This window comes from Heptranchias perlo, chromosome 4 (assembly GCF_035084215.1).
Source record: "Heptranchias perlo isolate sHepPer1 chromosome 4, sHepPer1.hap1, whole genome shotgun sequence".
NCBI classification, from domain to species: domain Eukaryota; kingdom Metazoa; phylum Chordata; class Chondrichthyes; order Hexanchiformes; family Hexanchidae; genus Heptranchias; species Heptranchias perlo.
Window position 1 is genome coordinate 40,862,856 of NC_090328.1, and position 18,669 is coordinate 40,881,524.

Here is an 18,669-nt window from a genome sequence, read left to right on the forward strand (position 1 = left end):
AGTGCTGATTGAAAGAGTTTGTTGGTATGTGGGTGATGGGGGGGTGTAGTGCATGAAGCAGTGGATGTGGCTAGTGGCGCAGTTAGTGGAGATGCCACTTGACAGTTGAGCTCCTTCATCTTGACCACTAGTGTCAAAGCATTGAACTTCTTCCTGCCTCTTGTCCCCCACCCCACCCTGTGGCTATAGGATGCCTCTCCTTCTGTTCACCTCTTGCACCAAGGTCACTAGTGTATCAGCAGAGAACCTTGGTGCATGCATTCTTGCAGGCCTGGTACAAACTCAGATCTACAGATTGGTGAGCTGCGGCATGCAGATTGGAGGATGTGGGATTTAGTGGTGCGCAACCTTTATTCAACGTTTTAACGTAACTCACCAGTTTGTAAACATAGAGATGGGACCTGCATCTGTGTTTTACGTGTGCGAAGTCTGAGCTCTGTTCAGACTCCGCGCAGACAGCAGACTTTATTTTTAGCAAATAACAGATACCAGCTACCTTTAAGAGAAGCAGCCTGCCTGTCAGAGAGACAACATCCCTTTAAGAGATTGCTGGTGAAAAGTGTGAATGTCCTTAAATCCTCATGTCAACGCCAATTTGCAATGCTGCTGTCAGGTAAGTACTGAGGCCGGACGAATGTCTCGTCCTGCCTGCGCAGGAAGCACAAGGTGCGGGTTAGTCGCGGATCGTGGTACCAACGCCCAATTATTGGCCTAATCCAATTTAACCCCCGCAGTGTAGAAGAGCGAAACAACCACATTGGTGCAGGTGCATTGCAAAGTTGGAAATTGCCAGAGTACTGTCGAGGGAGCTCACCACCACCTCCTATCTGTGCCACAATTGAGCAGTGATTCTTGATGTAGTCATTGAGTGAAAAGGTGGGATGTGCTGAAAGGAGTTCCATTTACCAGCTGTTTTTATTTGGTACAAGTATACTAAATTAAATAGATACAAGGTAGTTGAGAAAAAGAATTTGAGCTAAATAATTAAGGCAGGAATCATTAATTTTTGGGGGGAGGGAACGTTAATCACTTTATTCTGCAATAGTCAAGTGTCATTTCTACAGTTACAATGTAAGTGCATGTGATTCAGTGACATTTTAGTGACACAAATAATATTTTCACAACAGTATGATTAAATTGCTTTACAGGTTTATAAACAGACCAAAAATGATTCCTAACAACTTCACAGGATCTTAAATTTGATGCAGATTCCAAAAAATGTCTTGCTGTTTTCTTTAAATTATGAGAGAACAGATCAGGTTTATTAGTATATAAAGGGGACAGTATGTGTAAGATGGATGTGTTTTAATAATTTTTTAAAAAGTGAATGAAAAAGGTATCAATTTCTGTCTTAAATCTTTTCAAACATTCTATCTGATGGAATGTAAGACACTGTTACTAACACATGTTGGTAGTGAATGCTCTGCTTAGGAAGGCATGGCTTATTTATAGATCAGTATTCTCTGACTTATATACAGAACATACGATTCCACACCTGTCACGTCCTCTGTGATTTTATTAAAAATCTTATTTATTCTTGATTGTTTCATTCATAGTTGTATATTGAAGTTCAAAAGTTTTATAGATAGACTTTGTGTTGTAGATTTTGCTAAAGTTATTTTATTGTTATTTTTAGACTCTCACAGCCCTAATATACTAAACATCACTCAATCACATGTGATGAGCAAGTCGAAAAGCACTTAAAAACTGCTTTAAAGGCCCACTCCTAGCAGTCATAAGGAGTTACATAATAATTTACAATCTAGCAACAATCTGAATGTTAATTTCACACAAACTTTAAAAACGCTATTGCGAATTAGTTTCCCTCAGCTATTCTCTAAAAATTGCTGTTATTTGCTAGAAAGTAAAATGGATGCCATTTGAATTATATATTGGTGAACTAAATAAGGATACAATGCGTTACTTTTTGTCCTATTTGAAAGTGTTTTGTTTGTAAAATACATGTAGAACTGTCTGAAATGTAATTTAATATGTAAGAAACCTGCACTGAAAGGGTAAAGGTAGATTACTGCAGCAGTCATTAGCAGAGCAGCCATCTAACTCATGGTACTTACAGGTATTTTATGATTCCTTATCATATTATCAAACTCTTCATTAATTTTTTTGTATTTTTCTTCAGTGCGTGGGGTGAGAGCGTAAGAGGAGTCAGGATCAGGGCTGTCACAGCCTTTGTTTTCTTTCTTGTTCAATGCCTGCCAGGTTCAGAGAAATATCAAAAGTAAAAATAAAGGAAGGCCCTTGTACTTACACACAATCTTTGCCTGCTGATCATTAGATCAATATCTTCATTTATTTTTCTGCACTTCTCGTCAGACTCAGGGCTGTGACCCACTGAATCGTCTGCGTCTGGGTCTGGGCTGTCACAGCCATTTAGTCCCTTCTTTCTCAACGTCTGAAATACACAATTTGCAAAGTTCAAACTTCTACACAGATCACAAAGGACACACCGGAATAAAGGACGTCTAAACTCTGAGGGACTTTGATCAAAACTGTAGTCCATTTAAGATCAAAGATGGTCAATAAATATAAAATGAAAGGAACCAAACTAACACTACTATCTACTAAAGGATCCATATAAATTTCATGTAAATACCAATCATCTTTTACAACTTTTGGTTGTGAATACATTAATTACTATTTGCAATAATATAGCGCCATTTTTCTGAACCCAACAATCCAACCAATTAAAACAGCCTTTTTCTACTTCAAACTTATGGAAGAGCTATTTTGTTGACCCCTTGAGGGTTGAAATAGTCTTTCAGCTTTAAAACTGAGTATTTTTTCCTTCCATATCAATAGCTCCAAAAATTACTTTCTGGAAATTTTAATGCTTAATGTTATAAACAAATGCACAGAAAGCAAAGAAAATATTTTAATGTTCCTAAAAAATGTTTTTAAATATATTGAGTGAAACTATAGTTTTGTTATATTTTTGATTTTGGTTCAGAAATGCTGCTGGCCACAAAAGATTTTTTAAAAATCAGCTCATTATTTATATGCAATTAAGAGATAAGCTTTTACATCTTTAATAAGGACATAAGATAAGAACATAAGAAATAGGAGCAGGAGTACGCCATACTGCCCCTCGAGTCTGCTCTGCCATTCAATGAGACCATGGCTGATCTTTGACCTCCACTCCACTTTCCCGCCCGATCCCCATATCCCTTAATTCCCTTAGAGTCCAAAAATATATCATTCTCAGTCTTGAATATATTCAACGACGGAGCATCCACAGCCCTGTGGGGTAGAGAATTCCAAAGATTCTGAGTGAAGAAATTTCTTCTCATCTCAGTCCTAAAAGGCCGACCCCTTATCCTGAGACTATGCCCCCTAGTTCCAGACTCGTCAGCCAGGAGAAACAGCCTCTCAGCATCTACCCTGTCAGGTCCTCTCAGAATCTTATATGTTTCAATAAGATCACCTCTCATTCTTCTAAACTTCAGAGTATAGGCCCATTCTACTCAATCGCTCCTCGTAGGGCAACCCTCTCATTCCAGGAATCAATCTAGTGAACCTTTGTTGTACCACCTCTAAGGTAAATATATCCTTCCTTAGGTAAGGAGACCAAAACTGTACATAGTACTCCAGGTGTGGTCTCACCAAAGCCCTGTTTAACTGCAGCAAGACTTCCTTACTTTTGTACTCCAAACCCCTTGCAATAAAGGCCAACATACCATTTGCCTTCCCAATTGCTTGCTGTATCTGCATGTTAACTTCCTGTGTTTCGTGTACAAGGACACCCAAATCCCTCTGAATGCCAACATTTAATAGTTTCTCACCATTTAAAAAATATTCTACATTTCTATTCTTCCTACCAAAGTGAATAACCTCACATTTCCCCACATTGTACTCCATCTGCTACCTTCTCGCCCAATCACTTAACCTGTCTATATCCCTTTGCAGATGCTTTGCGTCCTCCTCACAGCTTACTTTCCCACTTAGCTTTGTATCGTCAGCAAAGTTGGATACATTACACTCAGTCCCTTCATCTAAGACGTAATGTATCTTTGTTCTTCTATTTCAATGAATTTTTGCTCCAAATACATGTATCTGAAATAGAAGTATTCTGTTCTCATCAGTTACTATCTTAGTTCACTGTCATTCTGGCAATTTTTATTCCACTAAATATTTCTGAGCCAGGTAAAAAAAAATGAACAAATAAGTGAAACAGAAGAGTACCATGTCATGCAACATTGTTCTCTATATGAATGACAACAGAATGTTTTTCATTTTGATATGGATACTTGGAATTTATTGAGAGTTTTACAGCTATCTTGTTACATAGGCAAGGTTTTTCAGTTTGATTGCTTTTTTTAAAATGGTGCACGTTGTCACTGGAGGTTTTAGATATCTAACCATTACTACCCCTAGATTACACAGCAGATTCAACTGGAATATGCAAGGAGGGTGCATGTGAAAGAAATTCCAAACTTGGCTACCTACAGACCCAAGGCAGCAGCTAATGTGAGAAGATTTCCCAATCAAGCAGCTGTCTGAAAGCGACAAGTACATATATAGCTACAGGTTATACAGTATTTGGTTTCCACGATGCGAAAAAATGTGTGACCAGTGGGGTGTGGCAAATGTCTCACCTCTACAACTGAGACGCATATTACTTCCTGCTTCGGTGGTTTTATCAACATCTTACTTATAGAAACATTTGCAAACCATGCAACTCCTATGCAGCTTAATAAATGAAATTCCATACAGTTTGCACAGTAAATGCATGTACTTTCCGTCTACACATACACATTCATTTACAGATACACAGAATACACACAGCATATATCCTAGAAATATACAAATGTTAAAAAATTAAATTATTGCTGTAACAGCTATACCTCAAAACACTGGCCCTGAAATTCCATTGGTCTCTCGTCGTAACTCCTGCAGGCAAGTTGCCTGGACTTTGAAAGCACAATTTTAAAAAAAATGTTGCTGTATCAGTAGCCAGATTAGCCACCTTGCTCAGGGCTCCAATAGGAACATTGGCAGAGTTGGGGGAAGCGGGCATGGGCAACTCCCCACCATGTGTGGGTAGGTCCAGAGTTTGTGACAATCATGGGCAGGCAGGTGCCGGGATGTGCCCAAAGTGGCATTTGGACCCAAGTGGCTCATGCAAATGAGGTGCTCTTCCACTGACCCCGCAAATTCCAGCAGGGTCAGTGCCGAAGGGTACTATCAGGCACAAACAAAGCATAACCACCAAGATCATAACCCAAGGAATTTAGAGGCTACTACATTTATTGCCAAATTGAGAAAAATACATCTTGAGTTCGCTTTTAACTATCTAAAGTGCATTGATAATAAATCAAAAATGAGTGACTCAATATCGATATCTTTGATGATGTAATTACAGGACAATAAGTAAAGAATAGCAATTTCTAGTCACTACCACCTGATGGCCACACACTGAATTGCCAGCTTCCTTCTGTTCTTATCTGCCAGTGTTCTTTCAGCTGCTCAGCTAGTGTCCCTGTACTGACACTGCCAGCTGTCCAGCAATATTCCATGGTTGACAGGTGCAAGTGTCACAGCAGTGATTTCCTCAAAGAATAAATATGTTAACCAAAAACTGCTAGCGATTGGTAGTTTTTCTTAAGAAAGAGAAGCTTGTGAGTTTAGAAAAACTTCATCAATATAGCACTTTTATAATTGTATGTAAATCATAACTTTAACTAACTATAGCCCTTCTGCTAAACATATACTATGTACTATGAAATGCTGCTTTTGTGTCTCTTTTGTGATAGAATTTCATGCAATAACTATGTCAGGACTGTAAAGAACAAACTATTTGATCTATAAATAGCAGGTGCAGGGTTATTATTTCATACTCTATAATTTTGCTTAAATTTTCATGTATTGAAGCAAACACTTTTTTTGTTTGAAGGCAGATGCATGACCTTTTTCAATGAACTACAATTTCAGACCACATATATGTGAAAACCAATCCTCATATATCTCTCAATGAACACAAAATGCAGCCGTCAACAAGTTTGAGACAACTCGACTGAAGCAAAGTTCCTGTGAGTTTCCAGTAAATGCCTGCTAGATAAACAGCTCGGAATTCTTATGCCATCTCCCAACTGACAGGATTACATTTCCCAGGCGCTCCTAAAACACACAGATACCATTTTCACAGGGTTTAGTAAGAGCTTGGACCTTGTCACCCGGGAATTCATATGGGGCCATGGGGGAGGGCCGACTCCGGCATCAAGTGATCTGAAAGCATGCAAGTTGGCTTTGTGTTCTGTCAGAGCTCAGCATTTTACAATCTAACACGTGGCTATATCATTAGCCATCAGCAATTTTACTCATCCAAGATATCCACACCTGTCAGCAAATCTGCACCTGTTGTCTGGGGAAGATCACTTGACAACAGCCAATCAGAACTGGTGGTTCAGCTACATGGCCATAGATGGCTCTATGTCTGTGATGTCTCCAATAACTATCTCTGTTAATCTCCAAAGGACCTGGTCTGCAGCTTTGTCATTTGAACATTGTCAAAAACAGTCTTTTAACCCAGCCTACCAAATAAGTCGTAACCTGTTGCTTCAGTTATGGTAACAAACAAATTTTTGTCTCATTTTTTCCCTATTGATCAATGCTTAAATACTGTTTGACATTGCAGTTTTCAAAATACAAAACATTTTTAACCATATAACATTCCTAAAAAGGTTTCTGTATTTTTTTTTCTAAATAAGATTATAGTATGGAATGAGAGAGGAATGCATAGAATCATACAGTGTTTCCAATTTATAACAGATATCAGATTCAATTATTTAAATTTTGGACAGAAATAGCACACCCTCAAATGGCCGATGTCACCAATTGGGTTTGCCTTCTGAAAGGGAACTGCATTAAGTCCTTGTCATTTAAAAAAGAGACTTGTATTTGGATAGAACCATATCATGTTATTTAGAAATATATCAAAGCAATTCATGTACAATGAATTACTTTGAAGTGTAGTTACTTATATAGGCAATATGGCAGCCATTTTGCACATAGAAAGATTCCACAACAGCAATGAAATGAATAACCAGTTATTCTATTTTTGGTGGTCACGTTTGAGAAAGAAATAACGGCCAGAACACTGGAAGAACTTTGCTCTTTGAATAATGTCATGGAACCTTTAATATCCACCTGAAGTACCAGAACAGGTAGTCAGAACCTACATAAGTATCACCACAGTGGTTTATAACAAACATTAAACACCTTACTTCTTCCTGTTGTTGTTTGGTACTTTTCTTTGCGTGACTTTGGAAACCAAATGCTTTTAAAATAAAAGAAAATCAAGAAGTGCACACAGTCAGGGAAGAGAAATCAATTTTCTCAAAGATGCAAATATTTACACTGATATCCTGACCTCCTCTAACTTTGTATCATTTCTATGTTCACCGGATAACATGTAAAAGCAAGTCATATTAAAACTATGGAGCCCTGCTGGGATACAGATTCTAGTGAATTAAGAAAATGTAGGTCACCACACTGTTTAGTCAAACATAAAGGAGGGCTATGCTTCACTTAAAAAAGTAATATTATCCTTATTCCTTCTGCAATTTTTTTTACATTGTAATAATTAAGGAATTGATATTTTAATATAATTGGTCTCACTGCCTTCTACCCTGCCTCCAGGTCAGCTGAGTGACAGAAATGATAGTGAGCATATCCCGTCGGTCTCTCTACAGCGTGCAAAATGTGACATCGGGTAATCTTACACCTAGTAGGACGAGAATGCAGAACTGCAGTCTGATCAGTTAATAGCCCCCAGCCCTAAGTAAAATGGCAGTTAATCCCTAGTGGCTCAGTGGCATAGGCCTGTATGGCTCAGTACAAGAAGTTCTGAAGTTCAACCTTTGAGTTAACTAGTTTCAGCTATTTGAAATTGGACGTTGGGAAAGATCGTAGCAAAGCCTCATCCTGTCTACACATGAACACTTTCAATCAGGAGTCATTAGTTAGCAATCTGGTCCAGGAGTCCTGACTGATTTTCTATTCCCTTACCCAGTGGCACCCAGTCTAATTGTAGCACCCATACCACAATATTTCCTTCTTCTGTGGTTTTATCAACAACTTACTTATTCGAGACATCTACAAACCATGCAAGTCCTATGCAACTTAATAAATGGAATTCTGTATAATTGGCACAGTAAATGTGACTAGATCTTTAAGTCACAATAGTCTACTTTCCAACCACACATACATATTCATTCACACATACACCGAATATACACAGCAAGTGTCCAAGAAATATACAAATAAAAATAACTGCTGTAAAAGTTACACTCAGAAACACTTGCCCTGAAAATCTGCTGGCCTCTTGCTATTAAGTCATTCGGTGACTAGGTTCATACATAAAGAATGGCTGCTTGAGCAAAACAATGCTTCAGCATTACTTTCAGGGAATGAAGGAAGAAAGAGGGAGAAAAAAATGAAATAAACAGGCATATAGCACCTTTAAATATTTTTACGCAAATGCCAAATGGTTATGATGACTAGTATGTTGAGACTGTACTAACACCAAAATTGGATGTTTAATTGTGCTGGTGCAGAGCACAAATCTTACTTGACCTATCAGCACAAATTTGTAAAATGGTACTTAGGAAAAGAAAAAAAACGTTGATTTTTATTTTTTCCACACACCAGTCCCAGACCAAGAGAGTGGGCAAGTAACCAACTCCCAGGCCTTTGCCAATGCTCCTCTTAATCAAGTCACAATGATTTCTCCTTCTACCCTGTGAGGAAGTACTTTGTCTGTGCTTGGTGCTTCTGTCTAATGACACAGCCAAGACAAATCTTTGACATGTGGGGAAACTGCAGGTGTGAAGCTGCATCATACCACTCCACAGCATGGTGCAATGGTACACCTACGTGCAGCACCACCATAAAAAACAACACTATATAACAAATAAAATACCCAAAGTCAACCTCGAGAAAGGTAAGGGGCTTTTCTCTGTCAATTAATTTTACAATTTTTAAAAAAATCATATGATCTGCTTGAAAAAGAAGGGTTATGCTACTTGTGAATTTTTGTTTTGGAAAATTAAGTTTCAAACTGTGTTTATTCAAATGTTACCTCTCAGAAATATACATTATTAATTAGCAATAATTGTAATACAACTGCAGAACATATAGATATACGGTAGAAATATTTTAGGAAGGCTAGAAAAATAATCACAGTAGGGAATGAGTATACAGGGTTTCACACTACTGAAAAAAAACCTCCCACAAGTAAATAATTTCATCAGTAAACCAAAATTTCAAGAACTTCATCCATATATCTGTTAATAGGGCATGATCTTTATTAAAAAGCATTTAGTAAATTGTTTCTCATTCACTTCTAAATGTATGAATCGGTGAGAGGTCTTTATTTCACTTTCACATGACGTCATCACAACAAAAACACATAGAGCTCTTCAGACTTTTTCTGCTCTTCAAACAAAAATTGTTTGCTAAACATCTTTTCACCAAGTCTCTGTCCCTTCAGGTAGATACTTGTATAATGGAAATCTAAACTAGCCATCTATGAAAAGGGTAGCTCGACTAAAGATCATAAAGATCTCTACTTTTAACAAGGTTTAGAGATTACTAAACATCATGTGATTGGGAACTGTAATATTACGCTTTTGGAGAATATTGGAAACCAACGATCTGTATCTCAATTGTGTTTAATCACCTACGTACAGTCTGAAGCAGTTAATATCAAACAAAGAATTTTTTCCCCATCTTTTGTCACATCTTATAATTTTAGATAATATAGATAATTTTATATCTGACAGAAAACATGCTGAAATCCCCAAGCAAAACAGGTAACAGAGATAAATCATTGTCCAAAGGATTAGAAAGAAACTAGGCATTACACTTCAAACTAGTTTCTGTGGCCTATCAGAATACAAACAATAATTTAATGTTCTCACTGTATTATATGTTGGCTTTCCTTCATTGTTCTTTCATCCATTAAATTAAAGTATTGCAGTCTAAAAATGCACAATTTAGCTTAAAATAAGTAATTCCTTTTTTATCAAGCAAATAATACTATGTGGATATAGAAACCTCCAAGTGACTAATCACTAAGTGTCCTATATTGTGATTATTTTATAGTTAATGAGTCAAGTTTAGGTATCTATCTGTTAGTAAGGCTACCTATTTAAAAAAAATAATCTCAAGGCTGCTGTCTCCAACAATGAATGACTTGAGTTTCTCTCCGTTTTTATGGACATATATCTTCCTTTTCTTCTCTTCTGTGCCTAACAGCACATGAGGCAACCCTTTCCTTCCACTGCTTTACATCCAGCAGATCATGCTCTGGGCTGTTACCAAAATTGAGACTCTTTTTACGTGGAGAGGTCATTAGCCTGACTCAGAACTCCCTACCAGAAGAACCAACTAGATATGATGGGAGGTCACTACTCCACTCCCATCAGACACGTGTATCTCGCTGGATGTCAACCTGGTATTCAGAGACCAGAGCTCTCCTCTCCGCTTGCTGGGACTGTCTGGAGTTGGGCTTGAACCCGTAACCTTATGACTCAGAAGCAGGAATGCTTCCAATGAGCCACGGCTCACTCCTATAGAAAAATATGCTGATATAAAACAATTAAACTGAAGCCACCAAGCACTCTGGTACAGTTAGAGTAAGCGTGCTTACTTTATGGACTAGGAAACATTCCTCTGTGGGTTAGATTTATCCCATGGACAAAGCCACAGTGGGCACATTGGTCAGGGGATAAGTGTAATGCATGGGGAAATTTTCCCCGAAATGTTGGGTTTGAATTTTGTCAGGACTGAGTGGAGCATGTTAAAACCACAGAGAATTTCAGCCTCATGGAGTAATCTGTACCTTGAATTTCCGCCCCCCCCACCCCCCCAACAAAATGAATGGCTGAAAAGAGCACAGCAATTGTGTGTATCTGTATGTACATGTGTATACATTTACAAAAAGAAAATATGGATACTTTTACAAATTAAAGTATTTTTGTTAGTAATTTCTGCCATCATGTTAGATAATGCTAACAATCTACATTATCCTCAGCACTACCATACCATCTTACTTCTTTCACTTTCCCAAAACATAGTAATGCTCATTTAATAGTATTTGCTTAAAAACTGGGGAAAGGAATGTAGAATTACACTGAATCGAGAGTAACTTTCCAGAGTTTTATACAGAATTTATGTAAAAATACAAAAGAAGAAAAATGAGAAAACAGAGCAATTGAAGAAAACAAACTTGCTTTGTACATTGTCCTAAACAAGAGGAATTTTGCTTTTTCTCATTCTTTCCCTCTGATCTCTGGTTTTAATAAAACAACTGCTTCAACATTTTCCCACTTGGCTCTGCTCGTCAGGGCAGTGCCCTGTGCCAAGCTGAATGCAGACATGGTGCCCTACATATCCACATCATCCATAACTTTCAGCTCAAGATGTGTAGTTGTAAGTATTGGTTGCAAGCTTGGCCCTAAGTGTGCAGTTGGCTCATCTGATGCCATTTGAAGCCAAGCCTGGCCTTTCATGGCAAATGTTTCAAGTCAGTGTTCTGTAACGGGACAACCAGATTTTGATTCTACAACTTGCTAACCCTTTGTGGTACTATCACATCTCTCTATCCTGCTATCCATAGACAGCCCTTTATATTACAGGTATTCTTAGTGTGAAAGCTTTAGGCTATTTATTATTCTGAATATGCAGTTGTCCAACACTTGTTTTACTTTAGTCTCTTATCCAAAAACCTGTTGTATCAAAAGCAAAAGAAAAGAAAGAAATATTAGAACCAGATGAGAACAAAAGTAAGAAAGTATCATTTACTGAAGCTAGTTTGAACACGCCAAAGCTGTATAATAACTCAAATTTATGTGCAATGCAATAACAGTCAAGAATTGGCTTCTATCAAGAACATCAATATGTGTTGCATTCTTGTATTGTTACAGTACTGGCAATGTGCACAGTACATGACATTAAGAAATGTATACATGGCAGCATTTTGTTATACTTTGATTCGAATTCCAGCAATGTTATCCGAGTATGTTACTTCGAAGAAGCATATTGGCTTAGAATCATAGAAAGGTTACAGCACGGAAGGAGGCCATTTGGCCCATCGAGTCCATGCCTGCTGTATGTAAGAGCAATCCAGCGATTCCCACTCCCTCGCCCTTTCCACATAGGCCTGCAAATTTTTTACTTTCAAGTACTTATCCAGTTCCCTTTTGAAGGCCATAATTGAATCGGCCTCCACCACCCCCTCAGGCAGTGCATTCCAGATCGTAACCGCTCGCTGTGTAAAAAGGTTTTTCCTCATGTTACCTTCGGTTCTTTTGCCAATCACCTTAAATCTATGTCCTCTGGTTCTTGACCCTTCCGCCAATGGGAACAGTTTCTCTCTATCTACCCTGTCCAGACCCTTCATGATTTTGAATACCTCCATCAAATCTCTTCGCAACCATCTCTGTTCCAAGGAGAACAACCCCAGCTTCTCCAGTCTGTCGATGAAACTAAAGTCCCTCATCCCTGGAATCATTCTAGTAAATCTCTTCTGCACTCTCTCTAAGGCCTTCACATCTTTCCTGAAGTGCGGTGCCCAGAAATGGAATTAGAAACAAAGAAACATAGAAAATAGGAGCAAGAGTAGGCCATTCGGCCCTTCGGGCCTGCTCCGCCATTCAAAATGATCATGGCTGATCGTCTAACTCAGTACCCTGTTCCCCATATCCCTTGATCCCTTTAGCATTAAGAAATATATCTATCTCCTTCTTGAATACATCTAATGACTTGGCCTCCACTGCCTTCTGTGGGAGAGAATTCCACAGGTTCACCACCCTCTGAGTGAAGAAATTTCTCCTCATCTCGGTTCTAAATGGCATACCCTGTATTCTGAGACTGTGACCCCTGGTTCTGGACTCCCCAGCCATTGGGAACATCCTCCCTGCATCTAGTCTGTCTAATCCTGATAGAATTTTATATGTTTCGATGAGATCACCTCTCATTATTCTAAACTCGACTGAATATAGGCCTAGTCGACCCAATCTCTCCTCATACATCAGTCTTGCCATCCCAGGAATCAGTCTGGTAAACCAATACTCTAGTTGTGGCCGAACCAATGTTTTATAAAGGTTCATCATGACTTCCATACTTTTATACTCTATGCCTCTATTTATAAAGCAAATGTATCACTTCGCATTTTTCTGCGTTAAATTTCAACTGCCACGTGTCCGTCCATGCCACCAGCCTGTCTATATCCTCTTGAAATCTATCACCATCCTCCTTACTGTTTACTACCCTTTCAAGTTTTGTGTCATCTGCAAATTTTGAAATCGTGCCCTGTACATCGAAGTCCAAGTCATTAATGTATATCAAGAAAAGCAGTGGTCCCAACACTGACCCCTGGGGAACACCACTGTACACCTCTCTTCAGTCCGAAAGACAACCGTTCACCACTACTCTCTGTTTCCTGTCCCTTAACCAATTCTGTATCCATATTGCTACTGCCCGCTTTATTCCATGGGTCGCAATCTTAATGATAAGCCTACCGTGCGCCACTTTATCAAACGCCTTTTGAAAGTCCATATATACCACATCAACTGCATTGCCCTCATCTACCCTCTCTGTTACCTCATCAAAAAACTCTATCAGGTTGATTAAACATTATTTGCCTTTAACAAATCCGTGCTGGCTTTCCCTAATAAATCCCCCCTTATCCAAGTGACTGGTAATTCTGTCCCGGATTATCGTTTCTAAAAGTTTCTCCACTAATGAGGTTAAACTGACTGGCCTTTGGTTGCTGGGTTTATCCTTACACCGTTTTTTGAACAAGGGTGTAACATTTGCAATTCTCCAGTCCTCTGGCACCACCCCCACATCTACGGATGTTTGGAAGACTATGGCCAGTACCTCCGCAATTTCCACCCTTACTTCCCTTAGCAACCTAGGATGCATCCCATCTCCGCGGACCGGGTGACTTATCCTCTTTAAGTGCAGCTAGCCTTTCATGTACCTCTTCTTTATCAATTTTTAGCCCATCCAGTATCTCAACTATATCTTCCTTTAATGAGACTCCAGCAGCATCTTCTTCCTTGGTAAAGACAGATGCAAAGTACTCATTTAGTACCTCGGCCATCCCCTCTGCCTGCATGAGTAGATCTCCTTTATGGTCCCTAACCGGCTCCACCCCTCCTCTCACTACCCGTTTACTGTTTACATGCCTATAGAAGACATTTGGATTCCCTTTTCATCTGTAAATCACTTCTTTTAACTAAAACAGCTTGGTACAATGTTCAAAATGCCATATGTACTCTCCTCAAACTAAAGTATATGCACATGGTGTAATAATGCACACTTAAATATAATTAACATAAGAACATAAGAAATAGGAGCAGGAGTAGGCCATATGGCCCCTCGAACCTGCTCCGCCATTCAATCAATTCATGGTTGATCTTTGACATAAACTCCACTTTTCTGCTCAATCCCCATATTCCTTGATTCCCCTAGAGTCCAGAAATCTATCTATCTCATCCTTGAATATATTCAACGACTCAGCATCCACAGCCCTCTCGGGTACAGAATTCCAAAGATTCGCAACCCTGTGAGTGAAGAAATTCCTCCTCATCTCAGTCTTCAATGGCCGACCCCTTATCCTGTGACTATGCCCCCTAGTTCTAGACTCACCAGCCATGGGAAACAACCTCTCAACATCTACCCTGTCAAGCCCCCTCATAATCTTATTTATTTCAATGAGATCACCTCTCATTCTTCTAAACTCCATAGAGTATAGGCCCATTCTACTCAACCTCGCCTCATAGGACAATGCTCTCATCCCAGGAATTAATCTAGTGAACCTTCGCTGCACCACCTCTAAGACAAGTATATCCTTCCGCAGATAAGGAGACCAAAACTGTACACAGTACTCCAGGTGAGGTCTCACCAAAGCCCTGTACAATTGTAGTAAGGCTTCCTTACTTTTGTACTCCAAATCCCTTGCAATAAAGGCCAACATTCTATTTGAACATAAGAACATAAGAAATAGGAGCAGGAGTAGGCCAATCGGCCCCTCGAGCCTGCTCCGCCATTCAATAAGATCATGGCTGATCTGATCCTAACCTCAAATCTAAATTCATGTCCAATTTCCTGCCCGCTCCCCGTAACCCCTAATTCCCTTTACTTCTAGGAAACTGTCTATTTCTGTTTTAAATTTATTTATTTAATGATGTAGCTTTCCTAATTGCTTGCTGTACCTGCATGCTAAGTTTTTGTGTTTCTTGTACGAGGACACCCAAGTCTCTCTGAACACCAACATTTAATAGTTTCTCACCATTTAAAAAATATTCTGTTTTTCTATTCTTCCTACCAAAGTGAATAACCTCACATTTCCCCATATTATACTCCATCTGCCACTTTCTTGCCCACTCACTTAACCTGTGTATATCCCTTTGCAGACTCTTTATGTCCTCCTCACAGTTTACTTTGCAACCTAGCTTTGTATCATACGCAAACTTGGATACATTACGCTAGGTCCCTTCTTCTAAGTCATTAATGTAGATTGTAAATAGCTGAGGCCTAAGCACTGATCCTTGTGGCACCCCACTAGTTACAGCCTGCCAGCCTGAAAATGACCCGTTTATCCCTACTCTCTGTTTTCTCTCCGTTAACCAATCCTCAATCAGTGCTAATATGTTATCCCCAACCCCATAAGCTTTTATCTTGTGTAACAACCTTTTATGTGGCACCTTATCGAATGCTTTTTGAAAATCCAAACAAATGACATCCACTGGTTCCTCTTTATCTACCCTGCTAGTTACTTCCTCAAAAAACTCTAATAGTTTTGTCAAACACGATTTCCCTTTCATAAAGCCATGTTGACTCTGCCTAATCATATTATAATTTTCTAAGTGTCCTGTTACCACTTCCTTAACAATGGATTCCAGCATTTTCCCGATGACTGATGTCAGGCTAACTGGTCTGTAGTTCCCTGTTTTCTCTCTCCCTCCTTTCTGGAATAGCGGGGTTTTAGAATTGAATTAGAATTGCTTATATATATTAAGAAAAAAGTGCTAATAAATGGGTTGGACAATCTTTAAGAATACAACACTGAACTTTAAAACTTTTAATTTGAAATGTATTCCAGCAGTTACTAGTTATATAATGGGGTAGATTTTCACCTTTACTGCCTGGGTGATAATTTGGAAGAGTTTATCATCTGCTCTTTATAGAACCCACCCAATTTTCACTCCATTGGGTTAACGCATGTGGCGTAAGTCAAAAATGACTTCCTTGGTGAAGCACAGCTTCCACAGGTACTATTCCTGGGTCAGCTGTAGGTAGAAGAACGTTGGTCTGTATATTGTCATGTGTGAGTAGGTGCCATGCACATCATGACTTGCCTCAGCAGACTTACCTCCATCCATTATTATTATATGTGACACAGGATCGTTAAAAAAAATCGAGGACCTACTGCCTCCCTAAAATGTGACCAGCTAATTTGGCGCAGACCAACATTTGAACTTAATGATATGTATGTCTCAGCACATACAATGGCTAGTATAGCTACCCACTGAAACCTCTTAACATATACCTTAACGAGGTGGATTTTTATCTTCACTGCCTGGGTGGTAGTCTGGTGGAGTGGATCAACAGCCCTTTATAGAACCCGTCTGATTTTCATTCCATTCGTTTCAATGGAATGAAAATTGGACGGGTTCTAGAAAGGATGGGCGATCTGCTCCACTAGATTACCCACCTTTATAGGAATGCCAAGGGGATTCTCGTAGCCCAATTTTTTGTTTCTCCAATCTTCCTGTCATGTTGAAGTACAGTTCCATAAGTGGCAGTGACTATGTAGCATTATGTACCAGTAATCATTTTTTATATGGGCTCGAAATTGGGCCTCATAGCACCCATTGTGAAGCGTTATGCAGACTCCTAAGGACCCAAAATGGCGTCCGGAATGCCTGCACACACTTCTAGCATGATGTGCGACGGACGCCAAATTGGTAAAGGCGTATGCGCATATGCAGAAGGCTTGTGCTCCAGAACTAGCAGCGCCTCTAGCCAAACTGTTCCAGTGCAGCTACAACACTGGCATCTACCCGACAATGTGGAAAATGGCCCAGGTATGTCCTGTCCACAAAAAGCAGGACAAATCCAATCCAGCCAATGACCGCCCCATCAGTCTACTCTCAATCATCAGCAAAGTGATGGAAGGTGTCGTCGACAGTGCTATCAAGCGGCACTTACTCACCAATAATAACCTGCTCACCAATGCTCAGTTTGGGTTCCGCCAGGCCCACTCAGCTCCAGACCTCATTCCAGCCTTGGTCCAAACATGGACAAAAGAGCTGAATTCCAGAGGTGAGGTGAGAGTGACTGCCCTTGACATCAAGACAGCATTTGACCGAGTGTGACACCAAGGAGCCCTCATAAAATTGAAGTCAATGGGAATCAGGAGGAAAACTCTCCTGTGGTTGGAGTCATACCTAGCACAAAAGAAGATGGTAGTGTTTGTTGGAGGCCAATCATCTCAGCCCCAGGACATTGCTGCAGGAGTTCCTCAGGGCAGTGTCCTAGGCCCAACCATCTTCAGCTGCTTCATCAATGATCTTCCCTCCATCATAAGGTCAGAAATGGGGATGTTTGCTAATGATTGCACAGTGTTCAGTTCCATTCGCAACCCCTCAAATAATGAAGCAGTCCGAGCCCGCATGCAGCAAGACCTGGACAACATCCAGGCTTGGGCTGATAAGTGGCAAGTAACATTCGCGCCAGACAAGTGCCAGGCAATGACCATCTCCAACAAGAGAGAATCTAACCACCTCCCCTTGACATTCAACGGCATTACCATTGCTGAATCCCCCACCATCAACATCCTGGGGGTCACCATTGACCAGAAACTTAACTGGACCAGCCACATAAATACTGTGGCTACAAGAGCAGGTCAGAGGCTGGGTATTCTGCAGCGAGTGACTCACCTCCTGACTCCCCAAAGCCTTTCCACCATCTACAAAGCACAAGTCAGGAGTGTGATGGAATACTCTTCACTTGCCTGGATGAGTGCAGCTCCAACAACACTCAAGAAGCTCAACATCATCCAGGACAAAGCAGCCTGCTTGATTGGTACCCCATCCACCACCCTAAACATTCACTCCCTCCACCACCGGCGCACTGTGGCTGCAGTGTGTACCATCCACAGGATGCACTGCAGCAACTCGCCAAGGCTTCTTCGACAGCACCTCCCAAACCCGTGAACTCTAACACCTAGAAGGACAAGGGCAGCAAGCACGTGGGAACAACACCACCTGCACTTCCCCTTCCAAGTCACACACCATCCCGATTTGGAAATATATTGCCGTTCCTTCATTGTCGCTGGGTCAAAATCCTGGAACTCCCTACCTAACAGCACTGTGGGAGAACCTTCACCACACGGACTGTAGCGGTTCAAGGAGGCGGCTCACCACCACCTTCTCAAGGGCAATTAGGGATGGGCAATAAATGCTGGCCTTGCCAACGACGCCTACATCCGATGAACGAATAAATTAAAAAAAACCCCAGCACATGTAAAGTAGGGAGAATATGCGGTAAATCAGTGTGGAACGCTGATTTAAAGGGACAGACTCGATTTTGGAACTCAACGCTCCAGCCAACGTACTGTCTTAATCTCGCACTACT

The 18,669-nt window shown here is 40.1% G+C and overlaps 1 protein-coding gene across 11 annotated transcripts in view; it reads right to left on the reverse strand.

Moving 5' to 3' along the window:
* Positions 1 to 18,669, reverse strand: part of mef2cb (myocyte enhancer factor 2cb) — a 211,589-nt gene that overhangs the window by 54,501 nt on the left and 138,419 nt on the right. For 7 of the 11 annotated variants that reach the window (XM_067982816.1, XM_067982821.1, XM_067982813.1 and 4 more), the window contains one exon: positions 2,270 to 2,413. In XM_067982816.1, coding sequence (XP_067838917.1) covers positions 2,270 to 2,413 — 144 coding nt within the window. Of the gene's footprint in view, positions 1 to 2,075; positions 2,214 to 2,269; positions 2,414 to 18,669 lie in introns of all 11 variants that reach the window. The other 4 variants (XM_067982822.1, XM_067982820.1, XM_067982823.1 and 1 more) reach the window with 2 other exon arrangements.